The sequence below is a fragment of the Amphiura filiformis genome, chromosome 19 (assembly GCF_039555335.1).
Source record: "Amphiura filiformis chromosome 19, Afil_fr2py, whole genome shotgun sequence".
In the NCBI taxonomy this organism is placed as follows: domain Eukaryota; kingdom Metazoa; phylum Echinodermata; class Ophiuroidea; order Amphilepidida; family Amphiuridae; genus Amphiura; species Amphiura filiformis.
Window position 1 is genome coordinate 43,084,433 of NC_092646.1, and position 25,257 is coordinate 43,109,689.

The following is a 25,257-nucleotide window of genomic DNA, read 5'->3' on the forward strand; positions in this document are numbered from 1 at the left end:
GTTACGCAATATTCATGATGCAGTCATGTCTACAGTAGAATTCATCTCGACCTTTGCAGAACTTAAACCCCATTAAAAGCTATTAAACCAAGATAACACTCATTGAAACAGCTCAACTGATTAAATCGGATCTTCTATGGTTGTGCACATGTGTCTGTTTTATATGTCCGGTATCGCTATGAGGTGCTATAATACAGCTTCAGTTGGGTAACTGATTATAAAGGAAACGCAAGGAAACAATGGTATGTGGACCTTTGTTCACGAAATGAGACAATGGCCTGCTTTTTGTTAACCAGCATTCTTGAAAATGAGCAACATAATGATTGTTGACTTAACACGGTTTGGAAATAATTTCTTCATATTTTTGGTGTTATCTGTCGTTTACATATCCTTCCTAAAACACAAAAGTGCGACTATTTCCAAACACCTAAATTAGCTAAAAATTTAGGACATGTTACAAAACTATATTTTCTAGAATTTCATAGAATAGTTTAAATGTAGCTTGTACCGTTTTTTTGTGGCATCCTTCAGAACGGAGCGGTCCGTTACCAATATAGCTCAATATTTTCGGTCAAATCTCCATTCAATTAACACGGGGAGTTGGCTAGCTATGAGCTAGCTATGCTTTGCCCTCACTCATATTCTACGAAAGTGCGACTATTTCTGAACATCTAACCTAGCTGTAATTTTAGGTCATGTTAGAGAAATATATTTGCTAGAAGTTTGGAGAATAGTTTTATTGGCCGGTTATTTTTCACACAGTGATGTTAACTAGGCAAATGCAATATACTTCTAACATACACTATTTGTAAAGGTCGCGGGTCAATGGTGAGAGCACTGTGTATTGTGTATAGGAAAACGGACAGTAACTGCAGTATGTGGCACATGACACGGGCACATGTCTGCGGGTAAAGATACTGCAAGATAGAAAGGCGTGCAAAGGGTCTATCCCCGAAGTTAATGGTTATTGACATGTAACCAATTCTTTGTATACCAGCCGTATACCAGCTACAGTCAACGTATACAAAGAAGTATATTATTAGGCGTTTACGGAATCATGAATGCGGGAAGTATAAAACCATAGTCGCCACTCGTGCACTTGTTTGAGTCCACAGGTATTCCGAAAACAGCCTTCAACCCCGAATTCAGAGGTCGAGTTTGGGTTGTTACATGCAAATACAAACTAATTATATCATGAAAAACCCACCAAGAGGACTACGATACTTATTCAGAGCCAATCTGTTATTTACAAAAGCGACGATCAAAATAAAATTATAAAAGGAGCAAGACCAGATATCAACGTTAAATCACGGTAAGCCTAAACTCGCATCGAAAACGCCAAAATGCAGTCACAAAATTTATAATATTACTAAATCACCACAACGAATTGTAACGTAGGTATGCAGAAAAGAGTTGTATTAGCAATAACAAAGTATGTGCAAAAAGATTTGTCTTTGGCATGTCGCTTTTTTGAAATATTGCCAAAAATATGAAATTTTGGAAAAACGCCCCAAAATGTAAAACAAACACGAACCTTCCAAAATAAATATATATTAGCACTCGGCGGCCCTACCTGTCGCTGTGATTTGGGGTAACTCGTTGCTTCCCTTCTCCAGATACCTGTACTTCAAAGTCGCTCATACCCCATGCTTTAACTGAACAGCAAAATTATTACACATGGGGGACATTTTGAAAGTATTTGCCGACGGAAAAAATATTTATCGATGGAAACGTTTACAATATAATCACAAAGTTAAACAAAATAGGCAAATTTTGATGCACATTAGTCTCGCGTTGTTTACCGCCTTGCATTCAAATGTACAGGAAGACAACTAGCTATATAAAAGATCACTTCGAGACTCACTGTCTACAAGCTGTGGAGGTAGTCACGTGCGTATTTATGAATAGGTATTATTTTGCGAATGGTAGTGGGCTTTGGCAAAAATTGCATTGATCATTTCATAACGAGTGTGTAGAAGAGTTCAAAGATCACAGATATACTTTTGTAGGTCCTGTGGTTCTTGAGTTATGTTGTAAAGAGGCAACTCTATTTAAATATATCAGAAATTGATAACCTTTCAAGCAATTCTTGCTTTCCAAAGAAAGATCATAATGAAATCTTTTTTTTGGAAAGCCATAAATACAATGTGCGATCTGATGTTCATGAGTAACGGTACAGCTGTGTACAATATACAATATATATGAGTAGAGGGCCTCGTCGAATGGTACAGTACATATTTCACCTCATGAAAATATTCTTTTCATTGAACGATTAAAAATATTTAGTATTAGTTTGATATCATACGTATATCAATTCTTGTCCGCCACTTGATTTTTATAATCACAAGGAAAACAAACCAAGTTAAAAAATCTAATAACTGTATTTATTTTAGAAATAACACCAACACCTATCGATGTGGTCACCGCAATCGCTATACACTCGAGTGTATTAGCGTTGCCATGGTAACTGCACATGCGTGGAAATGGAAAATGGACAATTGCATTCGCGTGAGGAGGTTACATAACTACACTACCAGGTTCCTATTGCGGTCGCCTGCAAAAGTACACCGTTGCCAAGGTACCTGACTGGTACACACAGAGTACCTACACAGTACCAATGCTGCTACTGCACAGGATCCAGTAGTGGTACTACATTGGTACTACACTGGTACTCCACTGGTACTGCACACTACCAAGTAAGTACCTTGGCGACGGTGTACCTGTGTAACCGGCCGCAATAGGAATCTGACAGTGTATTTCCGTGTGTACATTCAAGTTCCAAGTGCTTAACACAAAGAGCATGGTAAATTCAACTGAACAGCTTAAAATCCAAATGACCGCTCTGATTTTGCACAGGTCAGTTTACTGTGTGTTTGAATGCAAAATCATATCGCCTCCTATAAGCTACCAGATTGTCGTGTACCCATTAAACAAACTTAGATCAAGTAAAATTTGACAGGTGCTAATATTTGAACCAAAACGAGGTTGCCCGATTTTATGCATTTTGGCAGCCATTTTGAAATTTCAACGTCAAAGCGGCCATTTGGATTTTTTAAGTTGTTCAGTTGAATTTGCCATGTCAGAAAAGATATAACTAGACACCAAAATCATTAACATTGGACAATCTTAACCGTATTAATAAAATTACACCCAGTCGAAAGTGCGTTGACCATTGTCACATTTCTGCCCATAGCGTCGTAACTAAAGGTCACAGATAGGGCAAACTATACACCTTTGGGTTCCTTATGACTAGACGAGTAGTTTGGTATAGTTCCTAAAAGAATTGGGATATTTTATAATTTTGACCCCTGTTTGACCTTAATTGTCCCCTACCAAAAATGCCCGACATTTCAGTACCCTTCAGGCATGTCAAAAACACTTTATTCACCAGACATTAGCACTGGTCTCTTACTATTAATATTTTTTTTCAAAAATACTTTTTATTATAAATAAAGTCCATTGAATATCGTCGTTGTACTTCCATAATGAGTTGTACACTGATGTAAAGGAATGTAACTACCACCAGCGTGACCCATGGAAAACCTGCATAAAGGACAATAACAAAAACATTATCAAATAATCATGACAAATACACATAAAAATACCAGAAATAACTTTTGGGCAGCCTTTTATTTATACATGAAGACTAGACGGTATATCTTTTTCTCTGCTGGTATAGTGTAAAACAGTCACTTTCTCATTCTGATTCGGAGAAAACATAGATGATAGACTTAGAGTTCAAAATCACAATAAAGCCTAAAAGAATTGTTTGATTGGCGTAACATAAAAAGGGCAGGTAGGTAGGGATTGTTTTCACAGTCAGCGGCTCTAAAAAGAAAAGAAAGACAAAACAAGTGGGGTAAAGGAGAGTATATGGAAAAATGTTCAGATACGGCGAAAATGGGCACGGGTTCCTCATAGAATGGTCACTATGGAATACATGGGGCGACCAATTTGGGCAAACGAAGCGAAACATAACATTTTTGGAGTGCCCTAACTCCATCAAAAACTTGGATGCGGAGGGTTAGTGTGAACCTTGTTACAGCTCAACATGAGGGTTTTTTTTACATCTATTTATGTTTATGTCTTAAATAATTATTTATGCTCGGTTCAGAATCACTTAAAGCCATATTGTAACATTTGCTGAGTGAGGAGGACGCCCGAAATGTTTTTTAAATTATACTTTTACATGATTGTAATGTACTTTAGAAAACTACAGGCTTGACATTTAATATGGAATATTTTTTCGCAAAATTCCAAGACTGGTCTGGAAGGGGTCTGCATAAACTGCACAGGCTAATTATTAATTGGGATGTGTCAAGAGATGGTGTAAAATAATTGTGTGACAGAAAATGTGCTTTCATTAGTAGTGTAATGTAGTGAATAAGCCTAAAATGGCGGATTTAAGGACAGTGAATTTGATTTTTGTGGGGGTAGAATTTCTGAATTTGAACAACATTATTCTGATATTATCAAATTTATTGAGGTTTGAGGCGATATTTACTGAACCTAAATTCCACTAACTGTTCATCAGAACTGAAATGTACTTGTAATCTACCAGTTTTGAAAGTGGGAGGGGCTTTCAGAAAGTTTGAATGGTCCCCATTATAAGTTCATCACTTTTGACCCACGGGGGCCATTCAAACTTTCTGAGTACGTACCACTTTTAAGAGCCCTATTTTGTAAGCTCATGTCATGTTCATTGGTACATTGCAAGTGTATTTCAGCTATGATGAAGGCAAATTGCTGGCGAAGTCTAAGAAATATCACCTCAAACCCCTGTAAATTTGACATTAACAGAACAATGTTGCATAAAGTCCGAAATTCTGTCCCCCACAAATGTAAACTTATAGAAAGCACATTTTCTATGAAACAATTGTTTTACACCGTGTCCCGACACCCCAATTAATATTTAGCCCGTGCGGTTTATGCAGACTCCGTCCAGACCAGTCTTGGAATTTTGCGAAAAAAATATTCCATATTAAATGTCAACTCTGTAATATAACTAAAAATCAGGGCACTAGGTGCTGTAGTTGTGACAAAATCAGAGGTTTTGAATAAAACGTATGAAATGTCGTTTAATTATTACAATGGAAATATTAGTCGAATGCATACGCGGTTTTCATAAGACAGTACAGTCTGCCGGTTGATAGATTTTCACATCTTGATCTTTTTAGTCACCGTGTTCCCTCTGAAGAAAACTAACTTCAAAAATCACTTTTTCTTCAAAAGTGCCCCTCCAGATCTCAGATTTAGATTAAGTTTTATTCGCAGAAAATCGTATTACGAGGCGATATTGCGAACGAACCTGACAGGGAAGACTAACATTTTGTGAACATAATACAATTCAGTCAATTTCTTCTGGAAATGTTACAATATGACTTTAATATAGAAATATCAGATAAGTATAGAAACTTATATAAAATGTTTGTTTTATTATCAATTACCTTGTATAAAAATCCCGGTACAGTACGACCAGATGTTTGGATAGCCAGCGAGAAATATCATATTGGACAGAGAGAGAAACATAAGATTAAGAGTAGCAGCTACTGCGCAAACTCGCCGTAACCCTGGACCAGATAGACGCCGCTGAAATAAAGAAAAATCATAATAATGGACTGCCTTGACATAACTGGAATTTTAGGCACAATCTAAAATTGCCCTCCCGTACAAACCCCACCAGCAAATATAGGCACGTACCCTTAATTCATGTTGAGATTTTCAGATGAGGGAGCTCTCTATTTGTACATGAAATTTACCCCCAAAGCCCAAAAGCAAAGGAGCCCATGTGCATCATTAGGCGAACGGTTACGGTATTAGAAGATTATTTAACAACTTTCTGTTGACGAATTACTCTTTTATTGATAACAAGTTTTAGCGAGGGGAAAATGACAGCAATGGCAGATGTGCACATATATACAAAGTAACATCGAAACAGAGAAGCAAACACTGAACATACCATGATTATGAGCGTAAAATTTTGTAATAAAAAATACTTACATTTCCTCAACATTGGCATAAGACGTTTTATTTGTTTATTTACGAGCTCATTGAAGAGACTTAGTTTTTAGTCCATTATTTTTAAGCTATTTTACCTGCATTTCGAGAGCGCGCGGAGTCCATGCTAATCCCATAAGAACAGTCTCTAGTTGGATACCAAGCCAATTGCAGAACGCCCAGGAATACATCTTGTAAGAGTTACCATGCCATAGTGCCATGAAAGAAAATGCAACGAATGCCCCTGCTGAATTCCAAAACAGGCCAAATCTTGATCCACCTAATGGGAAATAAATATATCTATATAGGAATGAAGGAATGAAAGAAAGGTAAATTATTTTAGAATTTCAAGAAAATGGAATTGTAAAAAAATATCGCAAGAATGCAATGCCATCTATTAAATGCACACTTGAGACCCTGCATATATGAGCATGTACAGAAAGTTACTATATATAAAACTAAATAAGATATTCCCTGGCAATAGTTCATTTTTTAATATTCCCGGGAGTATTCATTTAACTCTCTTCTTCTCGATTTAATAACGTCGCTGTTTACAATGCGTCATTGCCAAGTGTGACATTAAGACTGTAGAAGAGACTGATTTTGTTTTGGCGACATCCAGGCGGCGGATGACATGATCGAGCCGGCAACTCGTGAAACCGCCCGGCCGTATGGCATTTTCCATATACTCGGTTAGTTTTGTGGGGTTCATTATCGAACCCCAACGGTTTTAGCTTGTATTTATATTATTTATCAACATAGGCCTATTTGTTTGTGATATTTCAAGCGTTTTAAAATTTCAAAATAACCCCATTCAAATACACGGTTGACGATGAAAATTTACTGACTTTAGGGACTGCACGTCATACACCACCTGGCGACATCAACACCGAGTATACCGAGCAGGTAAAAACAAAATAAGCAGGCAGAGAAATTGTGGTTAAAAATCAGTAGAGAAGTACTCTTTAAACGCGTTGACGAACCGGGGGAAGATAAGCTGTAAGCATTATGCATTGAAGTGAAAACACGAATGGAAGCTTAAACTCGCTAAGGCCTAACTGTAAAATCATCGTGACACGGAACACGGAAAACCACAATTGCCCATGATAAATTGAGTTTGCTTGAAATTGAGTTAGCTTGAAATTCCCCTGGACAAGGAACTTACTAATTGTCTCGGTGCAACCCGTACGAAACTCGGGGAGCTGATCCAGGTTGCGAAGGTTATTTGTGGAATGTCTAGGGAGTGCGCTCTTGAAGCAGCAAAGTCCTTGAATTGTTGTTAAATGATTTATGGAATGATGTGGGGCTTTAGTGGTCAGCGACAAACTGTCAAGTGTGCTGAGGCTTGTAGATCAACGTCTAGGCGTTGTGCCTGTGCGTAACGCACTATAAATCACTGCGTTTTTTTATATCGATTAAATGATAATACCGCAAATATAGGGATTATTAAAGGCGATCATCGGGTGGGAAAGAGTTGGTAAGAACAAACAAATGCTTGCTCATAAATTCAACCAGAGCTATTTTACTGACGCCTTACCTTGGTCTACAGTATGGGGCCTATAGGCGTCACACTCTAGGCAAACAGCCTGGCCTAGCCTAGCATATTCTTTTAACCAATCACATGACAAGGATTTTTTTCAATATACATGGTATATAAAACAAATGTTGACTGCTTTATTTTCGGGACATGGTTAAAATTAAAAGACCGCGGTGATCTCAAAACCATGCACATGCTCATCGACTTTGTCTCGGGGCACGTCATGGTTTTGAGATCATCTTGGTCTTATAATTTAAACCACGCCCCTCATAGCAGTCAATATGTGTATGTCGACTTGATGAAGCCTTGTTTTTGAAACAACACATCCGTCAATGTATGTGGAAACAGGGAGATGCACAGCAGGCCTGCTTTCCATTAGAAATTGTGTGAAAGGTGAAAATAGCACCATCTTGGTCATCTGTGCGCGGATTTTATACGCAGAGGATATAAAAGTCTTCAGTGGACTTCGCTGAGCAGTGGCCTTCACAGGACAAGTGAATCTGGATATACGGTACATCAACAACATTGAGTGTAACAGAACTTTGTAATCAAGAACAAGAAGAAGGCTGCTGGTTATGGATCATTCATAATCTATGTATTTGATTGATCACAATACCGGCGTGGTGGCCTAGTGGTTAGAGCGTCCACCTCACGATCGGGAGGTCGCGGGTACGAATTCCGGCCAGGCCATACCAAAGGCTTTAAAAATGGTACCTACTGCCTTCTTGCCAGGCGTTCGGCATTGAAAAAATGGACTAGGGAAAGTTAAACACATGGCTACCAGTGGACTAACCTCCTACTGTAGCTTTTCTGCTTGCAGACATGTGGCCTAGGGTTATGAAGCGGAGATAGGCGCCGCCCAATGGGCCGAAAGGCTTGGGAAGGATTTAACTTTTAACTTTTTTTATATTGTTAACTTAAGCACACAATGTGTTTTATTGTGCATACTAAAGTGAGTTTGGGTAAAAGGGGTTTTGGCCTTGAGTCTTGTAAGTGGCAACGACATTTAGTAATTCATAAGCATACCTCGTTATCATGGAATGAATCCCTCGATCAAAATACCTGCAAAAGAAATATTAAAAAAAATAACGGCGATAAGTTTGAATCATCGTCGATTTCTCAGATAAATAAAATGATACAAGTGTTTAACTAAAAGCTGACGATCATTGTTTACGACTGAAGTGTACGCTAACCTTAATTACACATAACCTCAAGAGTATGCGATGCGTGTGATAGTCATATTTTATTTGTAAACACCGGATGCAAACGTCAAGTTTGGTATATACTTTTGTGTGTGCTTATGACGTACACAAATTCAGTTTGCGAAATGAATTTCATTAATAACTTCAACGGCAAGGGGATGAAGTGTTCGCATAAATGATCTGTTTTTACTGGAGCGAGCAGAGTATAGCAGGTGTATATATTTAAGAAATAAAGGGTGCAGCATTCTCCTTTACACGCAAATAATGTGTCCGAGGCAGTAAAAACGTAAATAATGGGTGAGGCGCACAAAATAGTGCGATTTAAAGAGAAAATATCATATTTTGCCCAAATATTTCAAGTTTTACCTCAAGGTGGAGTGCCTACGCGTAGCCAAAGCGTAAGTGATAGCGAGTATTGCAGAATGCGTAACCAAGCGTAATGCTTTACGTAGAATGCGTAACGACGCTAATATACTGCATCACGCTTTGCTCTGCTCTGTGATGCGAGAAGAACATAAAGTTCGTTACCCTGGCCACTTTATTGCTAATTAATGGTCTTTCTCGTGACGCGTTTCAACAAATCACAGTGCGCGATTTTGAATAATGGGTCGTGGGGGTAATAGAATTTTTAATAGAACATGTCATAGGTTTCGTCTGGTAAGAAAGGGGCTGTTGGTGCAATAACCAATCAGACATCGCGTTGAAGTAAAATCTAAGCAAGAAATTCAATCCATGAAAGTTGAAGTAAAACTTCATTTCGAAAACTCTCTAATATCTCACAACTAACCGCAAAGTCAAAGTGCATAATAATTCCAATCTCGTATATAAATTACCCGGATGTGAGTATCGTTTCTTAACGCGCATGCTAATGCTAATTACCATGGGAATTTGTAGAGCATTGCATGTTTAGAGTTCTGCGTTCCTCTTGTCAATTCTGAACAGAGTAGACAACAATGTGAACAGGGGATGGTATACTCTACATGGCAGCATAACCATCATTATCATAGGTTTAGGATTCTTTTACACATCAAATAAATCCCGGTGATAAATACAAGTTTACAAACCTCCACATATCTCTAAATGTGTAGAGTGAAAGAATACAGGCTGGTGGTTTGGGACCATCTATCCGATCAAACATGGCAATTGTAACGGGAATGCCGTAAAATACTATGTACTTGATTAGAAAGAACATCAGATGCCATCCAGCTAATACAGCTGTAAGTAAGATAAAGAAAAAACAATTATTTATGGAAAAGCATCGGCTAACCATCTTAGTCTCTGTTTTGGCTATGCTGACTTTCATGCCATATTTCTCACATGCTGCATCTGGTTCGTTGGTATTATCTTAAAGTTCTGCAGAGCCCTTGTGGATGAGGCTCTGGTTATCTGCAAAGAGAAACTCATTTATTTCTCCACTAGTTGGATTTGCTTTTGGCGATCTTATCCATATAAATCAAGAAGAGCAGTGGCGACAGCACGCAGCCTTGACGTACCCCTGATGTTACTCGGAACCACTTTGACGGGCCACTGCTGGTTTTCACCATGCATTTGCTGTCTGGCATTATGTAGCAGTTGACCTCTTATACCATAGCCCTCCATTACCGTCAACAACTGTTCTCTATCCACCTGGTTGAACTTGATACACTTTTCACATAATTGTCGTAGCTCGAAAATGGCATCTGTACATCCCTTGTTTTTTCTAAAACCAAATTGTGTCTCCCTTAGTTGCAGTTCCACCAGGGATCGAATTCTTCTCTCTATGATCTTTGCAAACATCCTGCCGGCCTAACTTAGCAAGGAGATGCCCCTGTATTTTTCACAGTCTCTCTTACTTCCGTTCTTTTTCCAGATAGGAATCACTATTGCCTTTGCCAGTCATCTGGTGCTGCTCTCTCCTCTCATGCTGCAATGAAAACTCTAGTCAGCCACTTGATTCCAACGTATGCACATGCTTGGATAGTTTTTGTTATGTCGTCAGTACCTGCTGCTTTATTTCCGATGATGTGATAGCAAACACTTTTGGGATATAGTTAATATAGTGTATAGTGTCATTATAAGTGCATATCCAGAATTCTCGGGAATGGACATATGGTTCTACCAAAATGTGTTTTGTAATCATGAGTATCACAAATTTTATTTAACAAAATTAGCATCGCGAATATTTAAACAAACTTACGGTAATCTTTAGGCGGTAAGTTCCGAAACATCGACGGATGTTTGTGAAAGGCTGAGTAGTATGAGAAGTGCAGGAATATATCGATGTAGAAATACCAGAATATATAACGCAAAATGTTCTTGATTATATTCCACCATTCCTGACCGCTCAATGGCCCAGCTGGTCTGTTAACCTGTGTTTGAAAACGATAACATCATTTTATAATATTATTTAAAGATTGTTTGTCTTGATTTTCATATCTATTCCATTATCATTTATTAGTTGACATACGTTTCGATACTGGCACTAGAAATACGAAGACCAACTAGCAGGAAAATAACTCACAAGGGGGTTACCTTAAAACCTCATCTACAAGCATATATGTGATGCGATCAAGCAAAATCAGTCGGAACTCGGAAATATTGATTTTGAGTTATAGCCAAACAAAAGTAATATTTGCTTTTTGTTTCCTTTTGTTTTGGAAATTCTTTAATCATGTTAATTGCTCATATCTTTGGAACTGGTTGCTCAATTTCAATGGGTTTTCTGCACAATGCAGCTTTGTAAATGTTTTTTACTATCATATAAGAAAATCAAAATTTAATATTTCCGAGTTCCGACTGATTTTGCTTGATCGAATCACATATGTGACACGATCTGGTCCACGGGGCGGGGGCCAAAGGAGGCATTTTTGACAATTGAGTTACTGTAATTATTATATTATACAAACAATAGGCTATCATTTACTGAAAACACCAAAGGTCTTTTAAAAGTTTTTAAAAGTAGTATAACAATCACCTGTTTTTGAAACTGGTCAAATGTCAAGACAGGTCCTCCAATAAAAAGAGGGAAATAAAAGTTATAGAGAAGAAGGTCCATGAGTCCGTAATCTTGAGATATGTCGTCATTCTTACAGCATTCAAGTCCAAAACTGATGAATTTTAAGATGCCGAATGTCAATGGCACTACAAAGTCACCTAAACCGGGAAGAAATGATTTCTGTAATGGAAGAAAAAAGAGTGGTGAGCCATATGTTCAACAACAATTCCTTATAATTATGCGATAATTCAAATTGTTTACTTTCACTGCTTGTTGATGGGCCACAGAGTCGATGGTGACGTTGAATTGGTTGATTTGGCACCCCTAAGACGGCAACCAGGGCACATACCCCCCTGTCCTCCTCTAGCTATACGCCACTTACCTCGCATACAAGAGCCAAAAACTTCATCGATTGAGCTATCGTAACATAAATTAAAATTGAAGGTAGTCTCGCTAAGGCAGATGGTTGTGTAAATGAGCGATGTCGTTAATAAGCGTTTTCTCATCAAAGGGCTAATGGACAAAGCCAAACAACACTGACAAAAGAACACGACTGACCCCTTCGTATTTTGATTTATGCATGAAAATATTAACATTTTTAGAAATATATCCTACCTGCCATCTATAAAAATCAAGATTAGCAAATATGCTAGCAGTTTGTAGAATGGCTACTAGCCAGACCACCCATCTCCTTCTTGACTGTGCACCGATATAAGCTACTGCAGTATGAGCAGCAAAAAACATAACTATCCTTGCCGGCATGGTGATACAGACGAATACTAGGCCGAACGACAGCATGAACACTTTGCGAAGCTGATAGATGAAAAGAAAAGAACATTTATGTTTTACATACGCTTACCGGGTATTATAATTAATCAAAATGTGGTGTGATCAAGCAAAATCAGTCTGACGTCGGGCATATTCAATTTTCAGTTTTTGACATGATTATATACAGCATTTGCAAAGCTATAATTTGCAGAAAACTCCAAACTCAAACATTTACTTCCAAAGATATGAACAGTTGAAGTGTTTCCCAAACAAGAGAAAACAAGAGAAATGTTTTCCTTTGCTTGCCTATATCTGGAAATCAATATTTCTGACTTCCGAATGATTTTGCTTGATCACATTAGAAATGAGCAAACTCAGGAAATAGTTCATAGGTTTAGAATGTAGTTTGAGTACGCGGCGTGTGTAATCGTGATGTCATATTCATATCGTTAATGGGTGTCGATTGGTCACATAAATACAGTAGATTATCAAAAAATGTCTTTTAATGTTATGAAAACGTGGTAATTTACTACGACCCCCACCACACTTTTACTGATTTTTGTGCACTTCAGATTCAGACTCAGTTTCAGATTAAAAAAAAAATTGCATTGTTGGTTTATTCCTTTAGACTTAAATAAAACGTTTGATACGCACGATCATCAGATACTTAATAATTTCGGTTTAAGAGGAATTACTAACTTATGGATTCATATCGTATTGGAGTAAAGGAAACAGTTTGAAGAATTAACATTCTTCGATAAGATCCTAAATTCGTGGGGTGTACCCCAATGATCGATCCTCGGGCCCTTCTTATTCCTTTTTACATCTTAAAACTTCATCTGTGTTCAATACGTTGTTGTAAAGTGTAAAGTTTAAACCCGTGTCTTTTGCAATAAATACCTATAATATAAGGAAATAAATACAACACTCACCTCAGGAATAATCCAATCTACCAGTCTTCCTAAAATAATATATGCTAACACGGAGTAGAGAATGTGGGCAGTTAGAAAATTCATCTTCCAAAATCTCCACTCGTAATCAGAAATGTCCTGTATGTAGTAAAGATAAGAAGACTTAATGCTCTGCGTGCTAGACATGCGCTTCAACGGAAAAAGTTGAAGTTTTGAAATAGTTCTCAAAATATCAAGAGCTATCTTAAGAACTACTAGGCTTGTTTGTACTTATTTTAATGCATTTTTCATGCTGATTCCAAATATGGTAATGAAAATTTACATTTCTGAAATTTTTGAAGTTCTAATTTTTTTTTAAAACTTGTCGTCTGCAGTCGACACCCGCGTGAAGAGAGTTAATGTAGCTGGGTATAATATTTTGCTTAAAATATACCATGTCTGAGAGAGAGAGAGAGAGAGACTTAATCGTGGATTAATTATTTGTTTATTGTCACTTAAAAGCTCAGATATCAGAGCAGCGGACTTGTAGTCCAGTGGTCACCGGTTCGAATCCTGTTTCGGTACATTTTCTTTGGTGTCCTACTTCATTAAAACTGAGATGAATTCGATTATTAAGCAAGCTAATTATAAATAATTCCATATTATTCAAAATTGGCTGAATTAAGGTGCACTTCGTGATCCACATCTTCATTCCACACCAACTTACTCCAAAAAAGGTGACATTTTTACCCTCTGAATACTAAGACTACTCCCCATTCCAGAAAATATAGAACTACTTTTTTTTGGATTAAAAATATTATCATGTTTTGCCAAATGAAAAATAGCTAAATCCTATTTCTTTAGTTAGTTCTAATTGGCAATGAAAATTAAATTTTAATATTTTTGCATTTGAGGGAAAACGGCCAAAAAACATGCAATTGTGCATGTTTTCTTACAATTGTAGTTACAACATTGTATGGCTTGGCACAAGTCTAAGCATTCAAAATCTTGAGTATAGGGTAAGAGTTAACTCATAATTTTAATAGTATATGTTATTTGTGCTAATTTGTTATGAAAAAGATTTGAAAATGTGCTTTCCAAAAATTAGAATGCATAACTTGAAAATTAGTCTTTGTTCAACTCTTCGGGCTTGATTGTCACAGAATACGAAAAAGGTTGAAAAACACCCAAAAAATGCATGTTTTTGTTTGGCTCTTATTTCCCAAAATTGACCAAATATTAAAATATTACTTTCATTGCCAGCTAGGACTAACTAAAGGATTAGGATTTAGCTATGTTTTATTTGGTAAAACAGGATACTATTTTTTTAATCCAAAAAATTTACTTCTATATCTTTCTGGAATGGGGAGTACATTATTGTTTGTGTGGATAACTTTCTTGCAGATTCGGTGGTTTGACATTTGACAAGAGCCGGAAATTTGCATGTTAAAATCAAGAAATACTATAGTACTCCTTTAATCTGACATTTAGAATACTTTTAAGTTTTCCACTTACTCGATATCCATGATTGTAAGGAAACCACGCCTTTTCGAAATAGGGTAATCTCATATCCTTCATATGTTCTATATACAAAAAAAACCAAAAAAATAAATAAATAAAAAGATTACACCATATTTGAGTTAGGAAAAAATATATCTCGGTTTGATTTCGTACCGGTAGAGGTTTGTGTTTGTGCATGCGTGTGGGGAGGATTGAAGTGGTTACCCAGCAAACACAAAAACGTTTTAAATAAGTTATAATTTGGCTTTTGGTTTAGGTAAATACGTTTTAATAACATTAAAATGTCGGGTTATATAAAGGTCATTATAACGTTTTAAAACGTTTTGTATGAAAACACACTACAACAATATTTTTAAATGTTTTTAAAAAATGTTATTGTAAAGTATTTTTGCAAACATTTTTGCCAAATATTGTGTCAGTACTTAAATATTTAAAATGTGTTTTTTAAACCTTTTAATAACATTTAAATGTCGGGTTATATAAAGGTCATGAAAACGTTTTCAAAACGTTATTGAAAATATTTTGGGCAAACATTTTTCGGAAAATATATTTTCAACCACAAAATAACATTCTTTTTAGAATGTTTTGTATCAAGTTTTCAAGAATGTTTTTGGAATGTTATTAAAATGTTTTATACTCTTTATATAACCCGACATTTAAACATTTTCTGTAAAACATTTTTGTTTGCTGAGTAGTAGATTATCAAAAATGTGTTTTTAAGGTTATACAAACGTTTCATACTCTTAATATACCCTTTATATAACCCAACATTTAAACGTTTTCTGACAACCTTTTATAACTTTTTGCGAATGATGTCGAAAACATTTTGTGTTTGCTGGGTATGTGGTTATCACAGAGTACTACAGAGCGCGTACCACCAGTCAAAGTCTCCGCCTCATCCGATAATGAGGGCCGATTGTTCCGTGAAATGCGACAGGCGAGACTGCTACGCAATTACCGCGTATTTTCATGGTCTATCGCGTAATCGCGAAAGCACGCAACGCTCTATCGCGTATACACGAAGGCACGCAGCGCTGGCGTGATTGTTAGACACGACACGATCGAACAATCGGCCCTCATGAATATGCGAGAACTTACACCATACAATACACGGGGACTTTGACTGGTCGTACTTTCTCTGTTTATCTCTTTCCTCAATGGTGGTTATGTTTCCGTGTTTGTATGTGATCATTTAACTGTAAATATTATTGGCACTGTGATATCAAGGGCAATAAAGTTTTGCAACTTTCAGAAAACATTTAATGGCATTTACTACTTTAGTTGCAAGTAAAATGAGAGCACGGTGACCTAACCGTTAAGGGCAGTGGCGTAGATTTCTTTTTGACATTGGGGGGGGGGATGAAGTTTGAAAAAAATCTTGAAGTATAGTCAATACAGCACCCTTTGGCGACAAAATTAGTTTATGATATAAATGCGCGCGATGCGCGCGAAAATTTTTGCTATTTTGAAGCTAAACTGATGAAATATGGTGTAAAAGTAGATTAAATGCGCGCAAAGCGCGCGAAAATTTGCACTTTTGGGGCTAAAATGTGCAAATATGAGGTTAATTTGGTCAGAAACCCATTATCAGGCGTCAACATTGGGGGGGGATGATTGTATGGACCATCCCCCGGGATCTACGCCTATGGTTAAGGGGTTCGACTTCATAAGTGCAAGGTTGTGGGTTTAGATCCCAGTTAGGACCGATGTGCTGTGTTCTTTGGAATACACATATCTCTTTTATCCCACTCCACTCAGGTATAAAAAAGGGTGATGTTAAAGGGTAGTCATGCCGTTGTTGATGGCTGCAACATGGTGTGATGGTAGCGGAATAAATACAAAGCACTTTGATATCTGTTTAAGGGGGTACAGCACCCCTGTGGTAAATTTGTGACTATTTTTGCATTTTTCTCAAAAAACTATAACACACTGGTAACAAAAGTTATGTATATTATTGGGGCAAGGAATCCAATTACTACACTGAAATTTCAGTGAACCAAGACAAACGGTTCAGTAAATATGATAGGAAATGAGGTACATCCTAGCGGTACCTCACTTTCTATCACAAGTATCGAACCGCTTGTCTTGGGTCACTGAAATTTCAGTGTAGTAATTGGATTCCTTGCCCCTATAATATACATAACCTTTGTTACCAGGGTGTTATTAGTTTTTGAGGAAAATGCAAAAATAGTCATAAATTTATTTAGGGGTGTAGTACCCTTAAAATTAATTTGTATTAAATGAAAAACAAACAGGCAAGTAGAGTCCAATGTCTTACTATGACTGTATTCCTACCAAAATCTGCTTTTCAATACACTAGAAACGTGTTGATATGTATATCTTTGAAAATCGTCAGACATTAACCACAGGTACCGCCGTGGCACAGTGGCATCGTTCACTGTTCAGCATCCATATCGGCAGTGGTTCGAACCCTGGTGTAAATGTTAGTATTTTTTATTCTTTTTACTAATACGCTGTGCCGTTTTTCAAACACGCCCCTGAATGAAATTCATGGGCAAGTACCCTTAAGTAAGGCGCTATATAAATGCTTACGTAAGGTATTTTGCTGATAGTGATCGATAGGCAAAAGTGATGCATGCTGGGAAGGAAAAAACTCAAAGTTGCAATCTAAAATTCTATAGCCTTTGAGCCCTTTTTTATTCCCAGCATGCATCACGTTTCCCATCGATCTCGATCAGCAATATACCTTATTTACTTATTTTTATTTATTTGAACATTTTTCACATTGAACTTGCCTCGTGATATGACATCTGTTCTGAACTTGACATACAAAACACACCCAATAATAAACGCGAAGCCCAGCGATAACTCAAGCTGAGGAAGAGGCGCATGTTTGAAAGTTTTCCGGGTACTGGTTGCAGGATTGCACAAAGGATTGGCGTAATTGCTGTCTGTCACGTGACCCTTAGTTGTCTTGGCATTGTCATTTTGGTCAGCTTCTCCATGGGAGATATTCTCAACTTCAGGACCAGAGGCCATTTGTTCTGAAAACAAGGAGCAAACAATCAAACTTGGAAATGTTCGGATAGCGACGTTTGCACAGTATTTTTTTGTGAGAGCACATCAGACATATCGAATTGCATTCTGAATACAAAGAATTGATATTAAATAATTTAGATTTTGTTTTAAATTCGTAATATAATACAAAAATTATTATTTGTTTAAATATTTTTGATATTTAACAGTCAAAAATGTTCGGATAGCGACGTTTGCACAGTATTTTTTTGTGAGAGCACATCAGACATATCGAATTGCATTCTGAATACAAAGAATTGATATTAAATAATTTAGATTTTGTTTTAAATTCGTAATATAATACAAAAATTATTATTTGTTTAAATATTTTTGATATTTAACAGTCCTCGAAGTAAACTTTATAAATCTAATGATATGTACTTAAGGTGTATGTAGTTGGATGAAAAGTCGACCATCAATTGAAAATTTTGACCTTTCAAATTGAAGATATACATTTTTTTACAAAAAGACCTACAGTTTTTGGTGTTTGAGGGACAAAAATCTATATCTTAAATAAGAAAGGTCAAAATGTTCATATGATGGACGGCTTTTCATCCCAGCTACATACACTTTAAGTACATATCATAGCTTATCATTAGATTTATAAAGTTTACTTCGAGGACTAAGTTTTAGGACTACTTCACACAATTGGCCATATATTTGCTTGTTGACCACTGATTCAATTAAAACAAAGCTTATGTATAGTAGTTTTAGAAAATACATTGACGATCAAGTAAAACTCAATACAATCAATAAGTGACATGTTTGCCTAGTAATACAATTTTCTAAATCGTATAAATATTTTTGTTACAACCTGTACATAATATCGGGTATCTATTTATTGCACGTGATCGAGCTTGAACAGTTAGGGGTGGTGCAATAATTATGTGTACCCCGGGGTGAATTCTCAAAATGGTCTGCCAAAATTGCTTGCCCCCCTTTGGCCGTGCCAAAAACCTTTGCCCCCCCCCTTTCGACGTGCCAAAAACCTTTGCCCCCCTTTGACGTGCCAAAAATCTTTGCCCCCCTTACACATGCAAGATTTTGGGGAACCCGAATTTAAAACCTTAAATTGTCTTAACATATAATGCGAGCGCAGCGAGCAGGAAATTTTGCATATTTGAACGTGTTCATAACGTTTTCCTACGCCTTTTTAGGGCGTAATATAGAAACGGTGCCCAAAATATCTGTGCCAAAAATTGCTTGCCCCCCCCTTTCGACCTGCCAAAAATCGCTTGACCCCCCCTTTCGACCTGCCAAAAAAAATGCTTGCCCCCTTTTGGCCTGCCAAAAATCTTTGCCCCCCCCCTATAATTCACCCCCGGGTACACATAATTATTGCACCACCCTTAATGTTATAATGAAAAAGCACAGGAAAAAAGTTCTGGAAAAAGTATATAAAATTTTGAATCATCATCATATTTTTATTTTCATATTAATATTTAATCACACCCACACAGAAAAACGTAAGTGAACTTTGTACTTGCTTATTACTAATTATCATGAAGTATTCATTCAATGCACGTACATTTGGGACGATAAGTTGTATATTGTGGTTATTGTATTGTGTATATACAATGTAACTGTTTGGTTCAACAATTCTGTTGAAAAGACCGTCCTGGCCTTCAACCTGAATCTGTGTGTATGGGACGTTTATTTATATAAATTATAAACTAAAAGTATCGGCGCTTCTGTGTTAATTTTAAACAACCTGATCTTAAAACGTCCGTTTTCTAAAGGTAACTAAAATGAAACACGCATTTAACTGATTTTAACTGATTTAGACCACTAACATGTTACTACATTAATAAAGCAATGGTTTGTTTAAATGGTGATTACTTAGACAAAAATAATTTTTTAATTTGTTGGCTTATTGATATTTAAGACAATTAATTTCAGTAGACTATGAGCACACGTCTGTCTCTATAAGGGCACAATCAATTTAACAAAACATTTGTACACTCATATATTTATATATGACCTTTGCATATGCTGGGTACATAAACTCAAAAACTCTAAAATCCAGGTCAACTTTTGATCTATATGAGACTTATGGACTAACTATGCAAGTTGGAAATTAGACTATTAAATGTTACTCGAAATGTCTTATAGTTTTAAAATCACTGTTATTACTTCCTTAAAATCTAGCGATCCACCTGCCGTAGACTCCTGTAAAGACTATGTCCTAATATGGGCCTACCTGTTGAAGTAAATAGGAAGTACATGTACTCGGTAACATGGTAACCGTCAACTTTGTTCCTTTTAATAAAATAGTAAATATAATAGTACTTACATTCATTCGGAGTTCGTCAGTATATTAATGATTGGCATGAGTTCCGTTATTAGATGTACCGTAATTTTTTCTCGGATGTATTTTTCTTAATAACATTAATTTTATACGATATTAGATACCACAGTGCTTGTCCACTGGTTTCCAGCGACGCGTCGTTGTGATATGTAGATACTAGTGCAATACTTCCGTTACCATGACCTTTACAGAACTGGTGACCTTTCACTCGTGTATTGTTTATATCGTTTGGTAAATACAAAGGGGAAATCCCGCATAATTTGTTTAGGTTTTACAAAAGACGTTTGGTCTTATTCTTGAGAAAATGATCATAATTATATCCTGTTCTTTAAGATAAATAATTTTCGGAACAATAGGTTTCATTTTTAACTTAGATATAGGCAGCACACATACAATTACAGATCGTTTGAGCGGTTTGCACCGACTTCATGTATTCTATCAAAATTGAGAACTTTTAAAAAGTTCTACTTTTTGGCATTTGTCAAATTCTCTGATATTTTGACATAAAAATTTCGGAATTTTAGTCCGTGTTCAAATAATATTTAAAATGTTTTTATTTTCAACAAGTATAACTGTTAGAAAGTTTAGTAGTTTGACGCATTATTGAAAAGTATAGACAACCATGACAATGGGCTTTTCATATTATACAGTTCTGCAAAACAAATAATTTTCGTTTCTGATTTTAGCGGGGGTATTAGTTTTTCAATTATTAAGTTCGTTTATGTGATCTGAAATCCCTTTTGTGCTGCTGAGAAACCAAAACAAACAGTTGGAATTTGGAGGCAAATTCTTTCATTTGATTGGTTAGTGGTCATGTCGTGGTACTAGCCACCTAGACTGAGACGAGAATGAATACGAATTCAATGTTGCTATTCAAGTATGTATGACAATATATTGTCAAAAATACTTGAATAAAAAAGTATTTTATATCTGTAGATTGAAAGAAAATGGGACACCAAAAACTGCATGTAGTAAAAATGGGCTATTCCAGAAAATAGATGCACACCCTCCATAGAGGAGTGCGGATTTCCGGACTTTTTATCCAATCCTGACTGTTGGAAATCCAACTTTTAAAGTGTAAAATCCGTCAGAAAAATAGATCAAAATCAAGAATCCTCAATTTGAGAGCTCATTTTGGACATTTCCGTTATTTTTCCTTCATTTAGTTGAATTTCAAAGCTTTTCAAGTGATATTGGCAACTGGAATTCCAGTCTTTTTCAGAAAGCAGACTCGGAAATCCGGACATTTCTTTGATTGAAAATTTACTCCTCTATAGGGGGTGTGTATCTATTTTCTGAAATAGCCCAATGTATTATAGGGAATGATAACTACGCGGCAATCAGAATTAGTTGAGGGCTCCTCTGCTTAGAAGGTCTAGTGCCATATATCTACATACCAGGCAGGCATGTTTATCACTGCCTGAGATCAACGCGATACTCGAGGCTATAAGACTAGATAATTTATTAATACGATTTTTTCGAAAATGCATTGCAATATCATGGTATAATGGATACAAGAAGATCATATTTATTTAATAATAACAATAATAATAATAATAATAATAATAATAATAATAATAATAATAATAATAATAATAATAATAATTATTATTATTATTATTATTATTATTATTATTATACATAATAATAATAATAATTCATGCAATTTATTACAATCAAATAGAATTACAATCAATTGTTTTAATAGCTACGATAAAAAATAACACGGTTTAGCAACATGTAGTACAATGCACAACGTAAAAAATACAACAGTTCAAGCTTATACTGTACAGTTTGTCAGGATTATTATCTTGAATAAGAATTATTATTATTATTATTATTATACATAATAATAATAATAATAATAATTCATGCAATTTATTAAGCACGCAACCACAAGGCGCCTTACAAGATAAACCAAATAGAACTACAATCAAATAGAATTACAATCAATTGTTTTAATAGCTACGATAAAAAATAACACGGTTTAGCAATATGTAGTACAATGCACAACGTAAAAAATACAACATTTCAAGCTCATACTGTACAGTTTGTCAGGATTATTATCTTGAATAAGAAAAAATATTTCATATCTATAGATTTAAAGAAAATAGGACACCGAAAACTACATGTAAAAATGTATTATAGGGAATGATAACTAATTACTCGAGGGCTCCTCTGCTTAAAAGATATAGTGCTATATATCTACATGTATCTACATACCAGGCAGGCATGTTTATCACTTGATTGAGATCAACGCGATATTCGATAAAAATAAATTGTTTTAATAGCTCCGAAAAAACCAAACTAGTTAATGTCAAAAAGAATATAGAAAAATATAGCAACATTATATAAGAACAACTTCAGCTTCACATCTTTCCTTGAGAGGGTATGTTGTAGTCAGGTAGAACCCATGAGTAAAATCTCTGCTTTTCCAATTTATTATAAATCAGGAAATTAAATAAACAGGATACCTGTTCTTAATAGGCTATGCAAATATTATGAACAACTGTTAACAAGAAATTTAGATAACTTAACCGAACCGAAAGTATGAAATATATTGATATAGTTTCTTATCAATTGAGGTACTCTGTGACAACTGCAAACTTACGTTGGATGGAGGAAAGTTTGTTGAACAAACTACCCTTATTAAAACTATAAAAAATAAAAGAGTTGTCTCATAAACCCCCGCGCATAGGCAGTGGCGTAACTAGGGGGTGGGTGCAACGTGCCCCGAGCGATACCACTAGGGGACGCCAAATCAGCCACACTTAAAAATATATTGAACCTGGTTACGACACTGCGTATAGGTAAGTAAAATGAAATTTGTCTCGTACCGCTACGCGATTGGCCCTTATTATTAAACATAAACATACACAAAGAACAATAATAAAACCAAAAACCCTTTTTTTATATGGCCATATAGCCTGTTATTGTATCTATCGTGTAAAATCGTTATGCATGTGCTAGAATGAGTTTACAAGATGCTTAATACTGTGCTTGAAGTTTGTGTAGTCCACATAATTTGATAAAGAATATTTTTCACATGTTGCCCATCCTTGCCGTAAACGAATTTAAACATTAATTACAAAGAAAAATGCCCAAATTATAAACAAACACCGCACTGAACAAAATCATGAAGAATCTTTGGTTAACATTTTTTTACAGACTATTGTTATGCAAATTTAATACTAAATATTAGAACTGAGCCTGTATCACTTTTCTTGAAACACATCAAAACACGTTATGATATGAATTGAATTTTGACTAATAAGAATCAAAATGGATGTTCTTCAAACTTTAAAGCTATTTAAAGGTTATTAAAAGTTATACACGCTTTTAAGTGGCACCATAACAAACGAAACTCATTGTAGTTGAGAGACGTCAGTGTTTGTTTGTACATTGATAGCAATGTCTGACGATTTCGTCATCCTTGTTTTTGATGCTCAATTGTTTCAAAACCGATTTTCTTTTTAATCTACTTCACTGTTAAGATAATTTTAATACATTTGCTTAGATTCGTTTATATGCGAGGACACACTAAATAACTTACAGACGGACACTGGGTGTGAAGATCATCAGAGCAGCCATGCACACTTAAGAACTAGTTGCTTGAAAATATACCACGAGTAACAGGGACTTGTACTTTTGAAATGGAAGAATCGGTAGAAGAGAGTGGTCAAAACCACCGCGATCACAATCAACCTGGCAAACTATCTCAAGACAGTGGTTTTCACTCCGCTCATTCTTCTCAAACTAACATTGGAAGAAACGAATCATTGAACTGTTCACGCTGGCAAACTATCTTCTCTTGCCTGTTTCCGTTTTCTTGTCTATTTTCCTTTTGTTTCGGTGACTCGAAGGCTTTGGGAAATCGCGAAGAAATTGACACTTATCAGACTGACGGACATTGTAACATATCCGAGCCGCAGGATTGGCCCGATGAAAAATCGTCTGCATACGACACGAAAAAGGATCCATGTGATTCTGGTTTTGAGGTGGGATTATTGGTTAGGCACTACATCCAATTTGGTCCTATAGAACTATCGGTGCCCGGTTAGGTACCGATGACTCTTAACATCACTCCCTGGAGATGTAATAAATTGTATCAAGCATAATAATTAACAGTTGCATATTGTTTTTCATTTAAATAAAAAACGAATGCACTGTACAAATGTTCAGGGACCGATAAAAAGTGCCATCGGTACCTGTTCGGACAACGGTAGCGCTATATGAACCAAAAAGATGATGTGCCTTACTATAGTATAAGACTCCATAAACAATTTAGTAAAGCAATTCACGGCTTTTAAACCAAAACAACACGAGTTTAGTGTTTATTAATTTTTCAACGTTGACACAATTATACATTTTCACTAAATGACCTATCGTTGTCACCGACAATTTGTTATAAACAACTTTACTCTTCATTTGTCACCGAAAGTCCCCATTTTTTATATGATGTCGGAGGCACTTGTACATGCAAAACTATAATACCCTCAATATTGGTATGATGTCAGAAGTATTTAATGATCCTTTGTTTAGTACGTATTTAGACTGATATAATAATATGTGGTTCTTTTTTTTCTTCCACAGAGTCTTCATGAGCACCAAATCAAAAACGTCTATGAAGATCCCATACGATATTCAACTTGCCCAACTGTACAAATAGAAAGAGTGGTTTCCCATCAGGACTCCGTGGAAGACAGCTCTGCACATTATGAACACATGGAGTGTAATTCGATTCCTTTCCAAAACCGGCAACCAAATGTAGCTGACCCACAGGTATATGCGTCCACTGTAGCAAAACATAGACCTATTGAAGACAGAAATAGACTCTAATGTTGAACATGGTTGAGAAAGCAAGAACCAAATACAATCTTCCACCAGATGATCTTGAACAAATACAGATCCATCTGGAGAACTTTGCAGCGGGATTCTTTTCAGCTAAATCTGATGGAACGTTGACCATACCTGAAGCTGGAGTTTCTTTGAATATTCCGCTTGGGGCTCTTCAGGGAGCTGAT

The 25,257-nt window shown here is 36.0% G+C and overlaps 1 protein-coding gene across 1 annotated transcript; it reads right to left on the reverse strand.

The window, feature by feature from the left end:
* Nucleotides 1-2,362: 2,362 nt before the first annotated feature.
* LOC140141342 (protein-cysteine N-palmitoyltransferase HHAT-like) lies at nt 2,363-20,379 on the reverse strand. Its single transcript, XM_072163179.1, has 12 exons — nt 20,219-20,379; nt 17,646-17,894; nt 14,884-14,951; nt 13,411-13,527; nt 12,326-12,523; nt 11,690-11,890; nt 10,913-11,084; nt 9,801-9,951; nt 8,561-8,596; nt 6,096-6,297; nt 5,448-5,589; nt 2,363-3,543 (listed from the first exon to the last, which is right to left on the reverse strand). The coding sequence occupies exons 2-12, from the start codon at nt 17,887-17,889 to the stop codon at nt 3,428-3,430; spliced, it is 1,647 nt and encodes a 548-aa protein (XP_072019280.1). The 5' UTR covers nt 17,890-17,894; nt 20,219-20,379; the 3' UTR covers nt 2,363-3,427.
* Nucleotides 20,380-25,257: the final 4,878 nt, after the last annotated feature.